This window comes from Dicentrarchus labrax, unplaced genomic scaffold (genome assembly GCF_905237075.1).
Source record: "Dicentrarchus labrax unplaced genomic scaffold, dlabrax2021, whole genome shotgun sequence".
Classification (NCBI taxonomy): domain Eukaryota; kingdom Metazoa; phylum Chordata; class Actinopteri; family Moronidae; genus Dicentrarchus; species Dicentrarchus labrax.
The window spans coordinates 23693557-23711407 of NW_026136712.1; the positions used below are offsets into that span (position 1 = coordinate 23693557).

General features: G+C 40.8%; 1 protein-coding gene across 1 annotated transcript; it reads right to left on the bottom strand.

Moving 5' to 3' along the window:
• Positions 1–3056: 3056 nt before the first annotated feature.
• si:ch73-256g18.2 (small integral membrane protein 36) lies at positions 3057–12433 on the bottom strand. Its single transcript, XM_051417088.1, has 2 exons — positions 11130–12433; positions 3057–7075 (listed from the first exon to the last, which is right to left on the bottom strand). The coding sequence occupies exon 1, from the start codon at positions 11609–11611 to the stop codon at positions 11270–11272; it is 342 nt and encodes a 113-aa protein (XP_051273048.1). The 5' UTR covers positions 11612–12433; the 3' UTR covers positions 3057–7075; positions 11130–11269.
• Between the last annotated feature and the right edge of the window lie 5418 nt (positions 12434–17851).

Consider the following 17851-nt stretch of genomic DNA (forward strand, 5'->3'; position numbering starts at 1 on the left):
TGTGACAGAGAAGCTTCCCCACTGATCTCAGGACAGTTTCAGTCTAATTAGCCTACGTTGAATATCAATGTGAAGGTACTGAATGGCAGATCTGCTGCTGAACTCAGGTCAGTGTGATACTGACAGCATTATAACTGAGGTAGCTGGTGAAGTGACTTCTTTCTTTCAGTGAGCCTCTTAATATGAACGCAGCATTAGATTTATGTTGATATAATTATGGTTTTAGATGAGAACATGCAGGTTGTCGAGAATTCACAATGATCTCTTTTATTACAATTAATTATTTACAGTACTACACAATGGGTACATTTAACCATCAGTTACTCATAGGAAGTAACAAGAGCTGTTGCTGACAGTAAAAACAAAAGTGGAGCCATTAAAATAATCTTTAAATAAAAATAAGGGGCCAGTTACAAGTTTATAGTTTATGTCTCCGGTTTATTATTTGAAGGATGCTGGAAATTGTCCAACTGACTTGTGTCTCCTCCTCCTCCTTCTCCTCCTCCTCCTCTTCCTCATCCTCCTGCTGCAGCCGTCTGATCTGATCCACAATCAGCACTCAGTCTGGTGTTGCTCAAAAGCTGACCACCAGGGGGCATCAACCCCCCTCCTACTGTGAATCACAGGACCACCATGAACATAGAGAGAAAAACTGTTTGAAGTCATTTATTTAAAGTAGAGCTCACTGGAAGAAAAAGATCCTCCGCTGACCAAAAATGACACATTTGAGTAAAGTTAGAAATATCATCCTCTCCGTGTCCTGCTGTCAGTCCTCGTCTGTCCATCAGATGTCCTCAGAGTTTCTTTGTCAGTGTTTCTCTCTGCACACCTGAACCTTCAGTCTTCTCCTCTCTGCAACGTTAGACTGCACTGACGTTTCTACCTTGTGCTTGTTCACTCCATTCAAAAGTTTAAAGCATTTAAAGATGACAACCACACAACTTAATTTACAGTGATGGAAAGTACATTTTACTTCCATTTTATGCTGTTACTCTACTTCTACTTCTCAGAGGGAAATATTCTACTTTTTACTTTTTACTTTATTGTTTATTTAATAACTTTAGTTACTTTCAGATTCAGATGATGCAAACTATAAAAAGCCTAATAATGATGATACATTATTACAGATTAAGCTACCCAGCCATATATACATTGATTAAAATAAGATCTAGCTTTATCAACAGCAACATTGAAGTTAGAAACTACTTTTCCTGTCGTGGAAACACCTGGAAGTTGATCTGTGTTGTCCTGGAAAACCTGAATTATATTTGAACCAGTGGTGTGAATTAATTAATGTTACAGTTAGAGGAAAACTGCTGTCGGTTTATTAAGTCGAAGGAATGTCCTGTAAACGATGTCCAACGTTTGTGAGTGCAGCCCTTTAATGTTAAGAAAAACTCCTGGAAAAAGATTTCTTAAAAAAGTGGGAAGTTCTCAAACTTACTCCTCTGATTTTTATTCAAGGTCAGAGTCCAGAACGATTGGTGATAAGAAAATAACATTTAAAGGTTCAGTGTGTAACATTGAGGAGGATCAGAAATGTAATATAATATCCATAGGTATGTTTTAATTAGTGTTTAATCAGCAGATAATAAGAATCATTGTGTTTTCATTACCTTAGAATGAGACATTTTTTACCTACAGAGGGAGCGGGTCCTCTTCTGGCCGCCATGTTTAACTGCCATCTTTTATTGTGAAATTATCATTTTGTGTGTGTTTCCTGTTTTATTTGTTACTTGTACTTTGTATTTGGCCTTGTGTGTTTTCTGCTGTTAGTTATTGTTTGCCCCGCCCTAATCACCTGCACCTGTGTCTGATTACGCACACACCTGTAGAGAATATAGTCACTGTGGTTTCTCCCTTCAGTTCCAGTTCATCTTCGTATTTCTAGTCTTCCAGGATTCCCTTGTGATTTTATGTGTCTTGGTTATTTGATTTCCGCCTTTTGCCTTTTGTTGATTCGGATGTTTGCTTGATCGTTGGGTTTTCTGTGTGCTGCACTTTTGAAAGTAAAAGGGAACTGTTTATTTAGCTCAATCCTGGTGTCTTCAGTTGTGCGTTTGAGTTTCTGGCCTGTAGAAACATGGCGGACTCAGTAAAACAAGGAACCACTTTCTCTGTATATAAAACCATCTATTTCTAAGGTAACAAAAACTACAGTTATATTCAGGTACTTATACACTAATGAAAACATACGTATGAATATCCTATTCCGTTTATGACAATGGATCCTCCTTAATGTGACACACTGGACCTTTTATATAAAATATCTGAATCCTGTTTCCACCACTGAGAACTGTGTATCCATCTCATCCAGTATATTAAAAAATATCCTGTAAAAATAAAACAGATCCTTTGCACTTCCACCTCTTTTTGAGCATGTGATATGAATTAATAAGCAAATGAGGTAAAAAGAACATGTCCCTGTCCAGATATCTGACCGTCCTGCCAGTTTAACCAGATTAAATCCCAATGAGTACATGTAGGCAACAACATGTACAGCTCTTTTGATTCATTTGGTCTCATATTTTAGCCTCTTTAGCACCCCACTAAGTTGGAATTGTTTTTATGTAATACCATTTTCTCAAAGTGAAAGGGAGCAGATCAGGATATTCTGCTAATCCCACGAGTTCAGACCATCACACGGTGACAGCAGAGGAGTTTTTAGTGCTGGTTTAAAATCTGGAGAAGTCCATGAAATGCTCTGTGTTGTATGAAAATACAGTATGACTGCATTTGGGCAGTCTTAAAGCACCACCCCACCCTACAGGCTGTCAGTTTGTGCAGAAAATAACATCTGTTGGTCACATAAGCCTAAAAAGGTTGCACTTTTTGTTTTTAGGACAGCTCACATCTGTTTAAACCTTTGAGTGTTGAAGCTGTTAGAAGAATCTGTCCTTGTATTTACGTCCAAACATCTAATAAGCACTAAATCATTCCAGCTCTGTGTTTGTGGAGTTACTGGATGAGAGTAGCCCTCTGATTTTATTTCTTCTATTCTTCTATTGCAATTAGAAAAATGATTTCATGTATCATAGCAGTGTTATGTACCTTACTCCCCTATAAAACGGATCTGAGATCCATTTTGGGTTGCGACCATACGTTTGGGAAACCCTGGGCTACAGTATAGCAGCAGCAATAAACTGTAGTCTCAAACTACACCAGCACTAACATTATGAGCACTGGACTCCCTGACTGGTCCCAGACCAACAGATTGTTCTGCACTGTGTGTTCTGACCCCTTTCTATCAGAACCAGCATTAACTGTTTCAGTAGTTTGAGCTACAGTAGCTCGTCTGTTGGATCGGACCACACGGGGCAGCCTTCACTCCCCACCCACTGACAGGAGCCCTGATAAACCAGATAATCAGTGTTATTCGGTGTCAGTGCTCACAGTGTTAGGGCTGATCGGTGTTTATCTCAGCCCAGATCATACAGTTGGTTATTAACAGGTGCATTATTTACAGACTAGAGGATGTAGGTGTTCCCGTGAAATTGTTGAATGGTTAGGTTTAAGATAACCCATTGGTCAGGAGATAGGACCTAGACGTGTCTCCAAGGAGAACATGTTTGAAGCCCTGCTTTTGACCCAAACACAATAGGGAGGTTTATGTTTGATAACAGAATAATAAACTGAGGGACATAGAGTCCTGGGAACATAGGACTGGGAATTTAGGATCCCAGGAGCTTTGGACCCTGGGAACATGATACCCTGGGAACATAGGACCCAAACTCTGGTCCCGCCACGTTTTGATGGCTGCCATTATCAGCTTCAAAATGTAGAGTTAAATCTCCTTTTCAAGGAAGCTAAAATAACAAGACACAAGTCTGTATTTGACTTATGTAGTATATAGACATATACAGTGTATCACCACAACAATACATTCAAATTTTACAGCTTTTATGCAGTTTGTGTTCGGTGTTGAAGAGGACATTAGGTCTCAGATGTTCTTCAAATTTCAAATGTTGCTCTGTTTGCTGCACTTTCACAGGAAAACTGAAAGGTTAGAACCTTTATAGAAAGACTACTATCAGAAGCCATTGGTAGATTGATTGCATGGGTTTCTTCTTAGGTTCCTATTCAAGCTCGTCATTTCTTTCACACTGGTTTAATTGTCTGAATACACTAAGTCGTAATGGAAGACTTGACGGATGCTTCTATCAAAAGCACCATACAGCACCATCATGGAGTCCCTGATGGTACCACTCTTCCCCCAGGAGTCTGGATTACATCTGATGTCACAGACAGACAAACAGATGGGTTTGTTTGTCCAGTTTTTTGTCAGATCTTTTCAGCGTTGCGTGCTGCGATCTCTGAGCCCCATGTAGGCATCAGATGAGCCGTCAGGTCAGGCCTGAACACGCCGAAATCTCAGCCTGTTGACAACCTGAAGCTTACATAACCCTCCCTACGGACAAAAAACTGCACAGGGGAAAAACAAATACATAATACATGCTCCTAATACTCTGCGGCGGTCACCATATAATCCACAAACATGGAATATGGAGGGGAGTGGATAATTGTGCAATTCATATCATGGATGGGATGCAGCCATTGGTGGGTTGCTCAACTGGCTGTGTGCTGTTTTTTCATGTAAGAGGATTTGTGAGGGCCTCTGTGGCACGAGTCCTCTAAAGACTCTGGGTTGGATCATCTGTCTGATGGTGCCAGAGCCAATGAGCAGAGGGGATGGCCTGACGTGGGAGGCGAGAGGCTTTTTGGTCATGGAGGATTTTGTCATTTCAGGAAGGAAGAGAGATTAAGCCAGTTTGCCACAGTGCAAATGTGCACAATAACAATTACTTACAATTACTGACATTTAGAAACATAGAATATTCATCTGCCCTGTGCAGCGCCATTCTGACATCAAAAATATACATAAAACAACGTACTATTGCTTGAAGAGATGCTCACTGATTTTGCAATGGTGTTCCCAAATCCCTATTTCGGGACTGTTGTGGTAAAGAGGGAGCAGAAGGCAAAGCTTTCGATTTACCAGTCAATCTATGTTCCAGCTCATTGGAACTGAGCTTTGGGTAGTGACTGAGGGGGGACAAGCCTCAGAGATAGGCTGAGGAGCTTGGATATCCAAAGGGACCTCGGAGTAGAGCTACTGTGTCAAAAGTGGCTAACTGAAGTGGTTCAGATCTGATCAGACCTGGGCACCTTTCTTTTTTTTCTGGGCATAACCAACTGGGAGGAGACCCCGGGGAACTTGCTGGAGGGACATATCTCACATTAGGCTTGGGAACTCCTCGGGATCACCCAGGAGTAGCTGGAAGGCGAGAGGGATTTTCTGGAGTGCCCTGTTCGAACTTTTGCCACCATAACCGGACCCCAGATAAGTGGATGATAATGGATAGATTGATGGAATATAGCATCCACAAATCTATTAATTTTCCCTTGACTGTAGACGAATGAACCTGTTACAGTATCTGCTCCCAGACATGCATTTATTCAGGAATGAAAACTAAATTTATACAGGTGAAAAAAAAGTTTTGATGGGCCAATTTATGAGAAAATGAAAAAGTCCCTGACAAATTCCTAAAAACCAAACAACACAAGTTGAACATTGGGGCTTTTGGGGCCCCTGGGGGTCTGCTGCCCTCTCGCAGTTGCCAACTCTTTAATAATTCAAATTATGACACAAATGAATAGACATTTTAATCTTGTTAAATAGTTGCTGAGGGCCCTGATCAGCTTTTTAGTTCCCTTCCCGCTCCAGCTGTCAAGGAGTAAAACTGCTACAGACAATAATAAACTGCTCATTTTACTGGAGGATTTATGTACATATATGTAAAAAGGTCATGTTTTTTTTAAACTGAACTGAGAGGTTCTGATGTCGTCCTTTTTCCCAAAAAAACAATTATATTACATCATTAAAAAGATTACCCGATTAATTAGAGATTATACATATACATCACTTGATACATTTGGGAATTATTTAAATTTAATTAAATTTTTCATGAATAGTTTTTTTACATCCTATAGAAAAGCAACATTGCGTCAATTTTACAACTGAGGTGAAACCTTAGAAATCACTATAGATTGGATGAAAAGTGTTTTTTCACAGTGATAAGCTGTTAGCCTGTAAAAAGTGATGTGAACAGCAGCATTATGGTGTTTTTACAAAGAAACATTTTTAAAAAAACAGCCACAACGAGGAAAACTGGGGACAGAACAGCCACAGGGGTCGAGGAAAATCTCTTTACACTGAATGATAATCATACTTGGCTATTTTAACTGTTTTTACCTTTACAAAGGCTGACTGTTGTCTCCACTCAGGTCTTAATGTTAAACAGTCCCTCCAGGAAATCACGATGTTGTGATAGCGATTCTCAATCAATCGTTGAGAATGACCAACCATTGTAGTTTTCTGCGAGTTTCACAAATCATAGCAGTCCTCACCACTGATTTTTTTAAGAAAAGCTGCTGTAAAATCAGGCATTTTAGGCCGCAATAATCCCCCCTAAAAAGCCCACAAAATCCTGAAGAGACTGGTTATTAGTTACACCTGTTTCTAACAAGCCAAAATGAGAAAAGCTTATTTGAGTTTTTGTCCTGAAAAGAACAGAAAGATCTGTTGTAATGTATCATCTATTCCACATTGTAGCAGAGCGGCAGTTGGTTATTGGTTCACTGCAGAGTAATATACTGGATACTGAGGTCAAATGGAGCTACCTTTATGATGGTGCCAGCTGTGGTTACTGACCATAACGTCCTTCTTTCTGTAATCAAGCTACGTAACTGTTCCATGACTGTCCAGCAGAATGGACACCAACTGGCAGTGCCTCAGTTAGAGTTCGCCTTCAGCTCAAGTCTCAGAGCTCGATGTAGTGACGGATCACAGCTCCTGCACTGTAACTCTGTGTGTCACTGAAGAAGCAGGTCCTGATGAGGCAAAGTAAACATTTCTCCAATGTCCCAGAAGATAGTTACACCTCGACATCAGATCTTCACCAACCTCTGGTGAGTTCAAGTCCTTCCAAGAGTTCAGGCTGGCAGGCAGGATGGAGGCCGATGGCGGGAATTTAAGGGTTTTCTGGAATATTTTTCAGCAGGTGTGGCCAAGACCCTGGAAAAAACATGGAAAAACAACTTCAAGGACAATGTAAGTGTGGCCAACTCCTGTAAAATGTGAGGCAAAGACGATCTATCAGTATACGTTAAAACCTTAATTAGTATTATTGGCAACACCTGTGTTTAACCTACTGTACAAAAATGTCAAAATGGTTGCTGTGAAAAAGGTCTATACCAAATGTGAACCTACCCATTGGTTTGTGGGTACAGGTTTTGAAGCTGCGAGTTTGGTGTTACGGTTGTAACCATGACATTTTTTCATGTTGGCTTCACGTCACAGACCCGGAAGCTCTGTCCATTATTTATACTGTCAATGAGCTACACTTTGTTTTATAACCAAATACCTGTTAACTAATACTAATTCCTACATTCCCATCAACCTCAGCTGTACTTTGTGGTCACGACTTATTTACAAATGTTAGCATGCAAGATGGTAAACATTATACCTGCTAATCATCAGCATGTTAGAATTGTCATTATGAGCATGTTAGCAGGATGTTGTTAGCATGGCTGTAGACTCTTTACTGTAAATGGGAAACACTAAAATAAGCCTTTGAATCAAATCAATAGCCTATTTGGAAAATAGTATGCCTGTTTGTTGTAATATGTACTACATTACCTATACAGACATCTGAAACAAACCTCAGTGTGACATCATTCGCCCATTAATAAAATATCTATCTGTATGAGGTAAAAAGATGTTGTTTCCTCAGTGCTGTGGTTTCTCAGTCAGAGGATTTCCCTCCAAACAAACATCAGCTGAGGTTCTCAATCTGCCTCTTTTATCACCATCCAACAAATCTGCTGCATGCCACATGTGTAAACCCTTTCTCAGAGGCCACCAAAGGGTTAGTCCTACTGTCCAGCAGCATACGTCAAAGGGATGAGTGACGCACACACATCCGTCCATCCATTCATTATTTCCCTGTCCAGTGGGGGTTTATGTTGTCAGCTAAATTCATTTCAGTGATGCTTGGAGGAGGGTAGGGGTCAGGCAGGGGATTTGCAGACTGGTTCAGAGCTTCAGCAGGACGAAGAGCTTAGAGTCTGGGACCTCAGGGTCCAGAGTTTGGGGGGAAGGGAGCCAACAGACTCACAGTCTGTTCTGCTGATGTTCTCCATCCAACAGCTAGTGGAAGTTCCGACTAGAGACCAATCAATAAAGTGTTTTCTTTTACCCACAGCTGACAGCATTTCTCTAGGGATGTTGGGCGGTCCATCACTTTGGTTCAGGATATAATTATTGGATGGAGTAAGAAATAATTTGGTTCACCTCAGAATTAATTGTAATTAAAACAACATTGCTGCACACAGTTCAGGACTTACCACCGGTGACGTGGAGTTCACATCTGTCTTGTGTGATATCAACAAAAGCACATGTTTTATGAACTTCCCAAAGACATTCCCATCAGCCTCAGCTACACTTTGTGTTAACTCCTAATTAGGAAATCTCTCTTAGACTTCTGTGTCTCATAATTATGAATTAGCATTTCATGATTATGAGAAAACAATGTAATATTAAAACGTTTTTTCCGTTCAAAAGGCTCTGAATGCTTCAAAACTAGTTGCCAGAACCAGAATGAAACCGGTTCCCTGTTTGTGGAAAAGGCCTCTATGAGGTCTTCTAGTCACCAGTACTGGCTTGACATATCACAGTGACAAATGACAAATGATAGTCGTTCTCATGAGAAAATCCCCTCAGAATAACTAGATCTGGAAGACATGATCATCAGGACATTTTCAGTGCTTCAGTTTTTCATTTGTTTCCATGGCTTCTTCAGTAAACAGCACAAAGCTAAACTTCATAATTACCTCCTGTGTTTTGTTTTACTGGGCTTAAAACTGATATTACAAAACCTGAAAGGTTTTCCTGGGTTGTAGTCTAATTAACTGAGAGGATTTCTTCCACCCTTTTGTAAGAGTGAGAGTTTCTCATCTATACCATCAGATTAAAGCATCCACTGTGTGCTAGCGGGCGGGGCATCGACCTAAAGCTGCGTGTAGACAGCTTTACATAAATGTTCTGCAGAGGTTTAAAATGATTGACAGTAGAAACATCATGAATAAAATATGAATGTTTCTTGTAAAAGTAATTATCCTCTTGCCAACTCAGTATGGACAGAACAGAAGCAGATGTGTTTAGGGCAATGAAAGCATACTTTGAAAATGTTGGAAATTAAATAATTATATCAGCCAACTCTGAACAGAAGTTGTACCAATTAAAAAAATTAAAAAAAAGCCTTGTGCCTGAACTGATACTTAAAAAACAAAAAAAGCATAAAATGTTGGTTAAAGACATTAAAGAACTGTATTTTTATTGCTAAGGTAGGGTTGCCATTTAAAGTTAACAGTGCTACAAATTCCTCCTTCAGACCTCTGCGATTCTTTTGCAGAAGTATTATCATTAAATACAGATTTTTTGGGGGCCAAATAAAGCTCTAAGCCAGAACCATGTAGAAGAGAGTTGCCGTAATGTTAACTAGCGATGCCTCTGTTTCCTTTAATGTCTGCAACAGAGGGAAGCTATTTCGGCTCTGGTACTGAAAGGAGGCACCGACATCTGCTTTCTGTTTCGGTACCTAAACCCTAATTATCAGAACAAAAAGCAAGGAAATCCCTACATTCAAACATTTCACTGCTGTTGACAGAACGAAAAAGCGACTGCAGCCTGAAACTAATTAATCAGATTGTGATTTGCTGTTAATGTGATTGTAACCAATCGGCTGCGTGTGATGACGGCCTCGATCCGTGCCACAGACACATATCAGTAATAATTAATTTCCATGCATTCGCTAATGCATCATGGATTACGGTTGGAACATACAGAGCACTGGCACGACACAGTCTGTGAGCAAATGCCCTCGACACATAACAAAATATCTGAACACACACAGATGTTCAGATGCAGGATGATTTAACAGATGTGGTTTATTTTAGAGAAATAAAAATGTTTGTGGTGTTAAGTTCTCATATACTTTGACTTTGAGCAACCTTTACGCTCTCAGGAGATGCTGAAACCAGACTGATACACACAAGTGTTTTGTTGTTGAAACAATATTCTGGCAAACAGCTGCGTCAGTTGAACCCAAAGCCCGAGATCACCCACCCACTGCTCTTGCTTACCCTGTTGGGACTTTCCTCTAACTTACTTCATTCTCTGGACTCTGACAATAAGCTTAACAAATTCTACTCTTCACGCCATCAATAAGACTAAACCATCAAATAAACCTTTTAAGTTTATTATCGGTCCCCAGAACGCAGGAGTCCCCACAATGTGAGTCTACTTTCAGGTGTGAGTCCCCACATTGTCGGCTTGAGTCCCCGAAGTGTAAGTGTGTTGTCAGATTTGGGATATAAGTTAATTAACTGAAATTAAAAGACAATTTTAATAACTGATTTATGAATATTGCTGATTTCTGTTTCTCCAAAGTAAGGATTTTGTCTTTTTTTTTTTTAACATACTTTTGTAATTGTCATAAAAAGTTAATATCTTTGCCCAGCTCCTTTAAGGGGTTAAACACACAGATTTTGTCATGTTTGACCATTATGAGTTTGATCAGTGATATCTCTTCTTCAGTGATATCTCGTCTTTGGTCATTGGTTGTGTATTGTGTACATTGTGGTGCACAATACACAAAAGATTGCTAAACACATATTTTGTGTTATTTTATGTTACAGATTGTTAATGTTTATCACATTTTTTGGAAGCCGGAACAATGAGGGAAGAATCAGGGTTGCCCGTTTTTATTGATTATAATTTATAGTGATCCCAGTTTGATCGTTGATTGACTTTATAATCTTCAAACCAAATTAAATAATCACTCAGGAGATTCTTTAAGACAAAATCCTCTCTCTAATGTCGGAGTTGTTGACATAGAAAAGTTTGGGAACTCCTGGTTTAGTTTTTATCAACTTCATTTTCAATTGTCTTAAGTTCTTTTTAATCTCTGCCGCACATGTTTGCATTTAGTGGCTGTTCGGGTTCAAGTTGATTCTAAAATATTTTTTCGGGCCCCTAAAGTTTAATGTTGGCCCTGCTGGCTGCTTACCTTCTGCTGAGTACAGCAGCTCATCGACACCATCCAGGGATGTTAAAAAGTAAAAATAAGATCCCAGGACTTAAAACTCTGTACAAAGTGATACAACAGCACTTCATGGTTGTCCCTCCTCCACTTTCTCCTCCTCTTCCTCACACCAGAGTACTCCTCTTCTCCCTCTCCCTTTCCCGCTCCCTTTCTCCTCTGTCCCGGCTCAGGTCTGGCGTCGGCAGCTCGCCGTGGCCGACCGTGTTGTTGGGCTCGTAGCGGGACGAGGCGGGCGAGTTCTGCATGACCACCAGGCGTATCGGCGACTGGCTGGGCGGCGCCGGCGCGTTGTCGGGGGCGTACTCCTTGGTGGGGTCTTTGCCCCGGCAGTCGTACAGGATGCAGGAGATGAGGAAGACCAGGAGCAGGATGACATAGCTGGCGACCAGGATGATGAGGTTGAGGGTGACGGGGTCAATCTCCAGGTAGAATTCCATGAAACCCATGGTGCCGCTTCATATCTCGCCCCGATCCAGAGGAAGAAGAGATGATGGGAAAATCAACCAAAAAAATAAATAAGCGAAATATGGGGCGAAAGAGAAGAACAGAAGGCAGAAAAAAGGCTGCGATGATGGACGAGGGATGGACAGCTGGCTGGAAAGAGAGAAAGAGCAAAAGGCAGCAGAGGAGAGATGAAATGAGGGATCAGCTGAGAGAGAGAGAGAGAGGGGCAGTGACAGCAGGCCGGGTGGATATGAAGCTTTCTGCTTTAAAGGACATTAATCCTTGCTGCTCTTCCAACCTTGAGTTTCAGCAGCCAATGATTAAAGCTGCTCAGTTTTAATAACTTAAGCCTCCATTTTGATTTTGCCAACTACACGTACAGCACAGTGACAAAATCATACTCAGCAAAATGGAGGACGGGACCGCACACACCTGTCAGCCTGCCACGGCCGTCACTTTGGGGGATTTTGGGACTCGTGTATTAAACAACTACTTTATTATGTCACTCTGAGTGATTATTTTTACATTTGAAATCATCTAGATTAAAAGCATATAAGGTCACAGAACCAGCTGCGGTTTTGCCTAAAACATGTGATGATTTTAAGAGCATTGCTGTTAGCATGTTAGCACATCCTGGTAATGACAGATAGAGGACCCCCCAGATTTCAGACTTACAGGCAGAGCTTCATCTCAGTGACTACAAATCCATCCTCTAACTTGATATTTAATACTTATTTGCAATAATTGAACGGTAAAGCTACAAATTAATTCAATTATTCAGCTTTGGTAACCCCTAGTGGTATTGTACTAGCCGATATGTACATTTATAACAACTACAACAGTAATAACATCTAACATAACAGGAAAAGGAGCCAGTTTGTAGCCTGTTAATTAGTCAGTAACTGATAAATCTGGCAGACTTATTGATGATAACGTTGTTTCAGTGAAGTTGGAGGTTATTTATTCCGTGTGTTGAACAAGCAGACTGTGTGATGTTACATTGTGTTGGAATAAATGAACTAAATGTTCAGTCTCCTTGCTGCTTGTTCTGACACATTCACAATCATCACAGGCCGCTGTTCACATATCATAAATGTGTGATGACTAGTCGACTAGGAAAATCTTAAGTCGGCGACCTTAGTAAATGTAAATCTGTCAGATAAATGTAGAGAGTAGTAAAGTTCCTCAAACATGTAACTGTACTAAAATAAATGTACTTGTTATAAATCAGACACATGGGTCACAACAATCTGCACTAAAAAACACATTATTACTGGAATCAATAAATCTGTACAGAGGAGACGACCTTCAGTCTTATTTTCTTTCTGCTGATGTGTGTTGAGCTCCTGTAGGTGGCGCTCTTTTCTCTGTCTTTTCTGCCACGGTGGCTGTCACTGCTCATGCTCGCTGCCATGCTCTTCAGCTTATGACAGAGTCCGAGGACCGATGGGCTCACAGCACTGAACGTGTTTGGGACAGACTGCATATATGGATATGGATATGATGTCACGTGACCCATCACCCACATAGCAGCACAAGGCTCCACATGAAAGTCATACAAACTGGTTTTCTGCTCTGAAAATGCTTCATGTTGTTTGGATTCATCTGTTCTGCATTATGCGCCAGTGCCGCAGCCTCCACGAGCTCCTCGTGTGTCTCTCTGAAAGATAAACCCTAAGCACAAAAACAAAATCCAAAATGCAGAAACAGTTCAACAAGTTCACAGTAAGAACTCTGTGTTGTATCTCAGAAAGTGTTCAGATCCAGTTTGAATGTCTGCAGACCTCCCAGTGCTCCTCCTGTCTAAATAAAACGCAGAAAAATGAAAAGAGGATATCCAGTCGCTTCAAAAAATGTTGTAAAATAACAGAATCAGGAAATACCTTTCAAACCAGGGACACCTAACTACTGTCCTCGACAGCAGATGGTGAGCGTTCAGGGGGGAAAAAGGCGGGGTAAAAATAACAGAGCAGGAAAAATATAGCAAAGCGGATATTAGACTTTAGATAGAGGACACCCAAACAAGCTGAATGACCTGCTAATGGTATAAGATCAGCCTGACCCACTAAACAGTAAGACAGGCTGTCCAACCCTTTATGAACGAGGAAACAAGGAAACAGAAAGAAGTGTGCAGAGACTGTAAACCGTCACAGGTTTGTGGATTCTCTCTAGTTTTTGATCGTGAAACAGAAAAGTTGTTGAAGAGTTGGAGAAAACGTCAGCACCTCATTTTATAAATACATATGGGATATCTAAATAAAATATCTTAATTTAAAAATGTGATACTTTGGCTCTGTGTCTGTGGTCACCACTCAGTGACTCGCCCACAACACGTTATCCACATCTGGAGCCGCTGGAGATATTTTGCCTTCTGATTTTGAAGTTTTCCACCGGTGGCAGACGCAGCCTCCTTCTTTAATTTTGTTCAACCATTTTAAAAAGGTCAGCATTGTGATATTTGCACACGTCCAAAAAACCTGTTGATATCCAAGTCTTTCATAATGTTTAACTGTCGGGCGTGTTTCTTCTTCCAACCAGGAATAAGTGGCTTTTCTCTTGTTGTTGCAAACTGTTGGCTGGTTGGTTTGTTTACAACAGAGCTGACTGTAAACAGGCAAACAAATGAATGCGCTGTATACACGTCCAGACAATGCTCCCAAAACCTGAACAATATCAACATAACCCACACGTCTGAATCTGAAAATCAGAATAAAACCTAATAGGAATAACCAAGCAGAAAATAAACTCTTCCACTCTGTTTGTAGTGAAAATACAAGTACTAACTCATGCATTGGTACCATCATGTCATGATACCAAGTCAGGAAGGAAGGAAGCTAAATAAAACTGCAAATTTAGGCTTTTTGGCGATGGAGAAACTGACATGGCCCTTTTCAAAGGGATCCTGTGACCTCTGACCTCAAGATATCTGAATGAAAATGGGTCCTATGGGTTCCCATAAGTCTCCTCTCTGCAGACAATTTAAGCTAATCCCATGCAGTATTTTGCTTTATGTACAAATGTTATTTTAGTATTTTGGAATAGTAGGGGGTCCATAAACAGTGTTGGAATTACATCATTTGGGAATAACTGAGACACAGACTTCATGCCACTGATGCATAAGTCAGTGTCCAAGTCTAAAAAGTCTAAAAAGTCTACAAAACGCTCCTGGCTGGACGTTTATGGTGTGCTGCACAATCGTCCAATATGAGTGTAATTCCTGAGGCAACTGGGTCCTCTCAGATATGATGTCTTTAACCAAACACAGAGCTGGTAATAGAGAACAAATGTGATATTAAATATGGGACAGCCATGTGTGTGTGTGTGTGTGTGTGTGCAGATGTGGAGGATAAAGTCCTCTCAGGAATCAGGCTAATTCCTTGCACAGTCGTTGCTGTTCTCCATCTGTTTTTTTTTTCTGCCAGTGAATGAAGGAAAAACAGACGACAGATGGATCAAAAAGCTGAATTAAAAAGAAAAAAACGTCGGATTGTCTGAGGAGGTGAAACTGGGACACAAAGTTAAAAATCTACTCAGGTTTTAAGAAGCCTTAAAACGGACCGTGTTGTTGTTTCTTTCATCTTTTAGAGAGTTGAAACCTGGAATAAATGTCTGTGAGCTTCACACACTGACGCTAGCCTCTGACTGTTCAGATGAATTTCCTTCCTTCCCAAGAGCCAAATCTTAACCTACGAAAGGTACATAACTGACCTTTTCTTAATCTTAACAAATAGTTCTTTGCCTAAATCTAACCACACAAGCTTTATTTTGAAACTGCAACCGGATGTTACATATTTATTCTTGCTAACTTTAACATGGGGTCTTGTGCATCCAGACTCTGTGATCTGGGAATGTGTTGGTATTTCGTAACTGCGAACACCTCACCATCCCTCCATGCTGAGGCTGCAGGGTGAACAGTTCAGGTCCAGCACTCCTGATGCAGAGCATTGTGTTGTTTGAAGGAAGTGGAGGCACCTCTGTGCATTGAGGCTTTTCGTGAACAGTCTTCTTATCACAACCGCGACTGGCAGAACGACAGCGGGCCGCAGTGGCAATCAAAATGGGGCTGCCATTCTTTCGAAACACAATGTGCACTTCCTGCGTTGAGGCGGCTCCCGTCGGTCACAGCACCCACCGCAAACTGAGAGCTACGAGCACGCCCTATTATTTCAATAAACCTTTAAATCAATCAGCACGCCAACGAATGAAAGAAACAGATGCACAGAAAAAAGTTTGAGGGGAAAAAGTGGATTTTTGACGGATGAAAGGAAGTGCCTCTCCCTGGTTAATGGGGCCTTTCGGGGCCTCTGTGCCATTGTTGGCCCTGCTGGTCGGTCTCCTTCAGAGGCTGAAACCAGCTTATATCACAGGATCTTTCCCACCACAGTCCAACTGGAGCCACACTGAACCACATCCTACATCCACTACTTGTTCTACAGTCCCTGTTTCTCCTTTAGGGTGTGCTGCATTTAAAGACCAGATGAACTGACAAATGCATTTTTAAGAATGAAGAAAGAAATCTTTAAGATCACATCCTGTCTTATTGTTTCCCATATTTAGCAATGTATGAAAAAAATTATTGTTTTTTTGTATTTTTATATTCCTGTAAAACAAATTCACCTGTCAATCAATCTTCAACCTTTAGCGACACAGAGCGGAGATTCATTGTATCGCTTGTAACAAAAACAAAACTTTATCAGTGATTTGTATGAAACTGTATTATATTTTATGGAGAGAATATTGTCTGGTTTTCCCTCTGACGTCGCCCGGCTGCTCTGCCTGAACTCTGCTAACTGCTAATGTAGCAGCTGTCAGTGTTAGCAATGGAACAGGGCTCAGCAGCCTCCCAGTGATCACAACCTCTGAGACAGACAGAGGACAGTTTGACGACAGCGCTACCGAGGTGATTTATGGAGTTTCCTGATGGACTTCCACGAATGGCAATGTTGGCCACACCTCAGTACTTTATTCCCTGCCGTCTAAGTGTCCAATGTTGACATTGGATGCTTAATTTAATGATTTCAAGTCCTGTAAATTAAAGGCAAAATACTCAAGTTGCTTCCCACATTTACCTCACTGCAATCAGTGAAGAGAAAACAAATCAAAAATAATTCCTTTCAATGGCAAAAACATCCGTCTGAATGAAGCTTGTGTCTCAGCAGACAGATTTACTGGACTGAGTGGAAGAGAAAATCTATAAACAACAGTCTTATAGATTGTCCAAAATCTCTGTCCTATAAACAGACTTCCTCCCGAGTCAGTTTGGGAGGAAGGAGTGTATATTGCCTTCCAGCCAAAAGAAGGATATGAAGATTTAACCTCTGCAGCCTCGTAACCTCCACAGTTCAGAAACATTTCCAGCCCCCACAGCTTCCCCACAGAGCAGTCAGATGCTTACTGAAACTTAACTCAATACAATAAATGCTTTTCAATCCAACTTCACATTTTAATTTGTTCATAAGGAATAAAAGTTAACAAAAGATTTGATGAAAATAGTAACCTTCCTCACATTAATACATCAAACAGAAATGTCTGATTTCCATCATGTTCTCCATCGCTTGAGCTGACTGGAGCTCTTTTAATGACTTTGCCATTGATTAAAATATCTCTAGTCTGCTGACGTTGCTTCTCCTCCACCTTCCTGCTCAACTAATGAGGTTACATAACATCACACTGCTGTAAAGTGACATTGCTGTAGTTTTATGATTACAAGCACAAGTACATTAGGTTACTTTATTTATACCCGTAGGTCAGTCAGGTTTGCCAAACAGTGGCTCTAGATAGGGCCGTGAGAGAAAGTGAAGCAAGTTAGTTTCAATCTGCAACTACACACCTAGATTCTGGACCTTTAAATGCAGTCGACACTAAGCTGTATGCAGCCGAATCCATGGTGGCGTAATCAATATGCAAATTAGCATAAAAAATCATCTGGAGAGATGGACAGAGCGATGGTAAGAGATATCTACCTTAATTAGCAACAGGGTTCTGAAGTGATGCTAAAACTTCACCTCTCACAGCTTTAATTTCATTATTATTTCAGTCCGAGCTCAGAAGGTTTCCATCAGATTCCAGTTTTAGAAGCGACTCTGGAAACAGGAAGGTTTGGATGTGAGCCTATAATGAGCTGATCTCACTGACAGCGCCATCGACATCCAGCCTCGTTACCGATCCGCCGACCTGTCAGCGGCTGCTGCAGTCTGTCAGCTGACAGGTAATTAAAGCTCACCTCTGCAGATACTAGGACA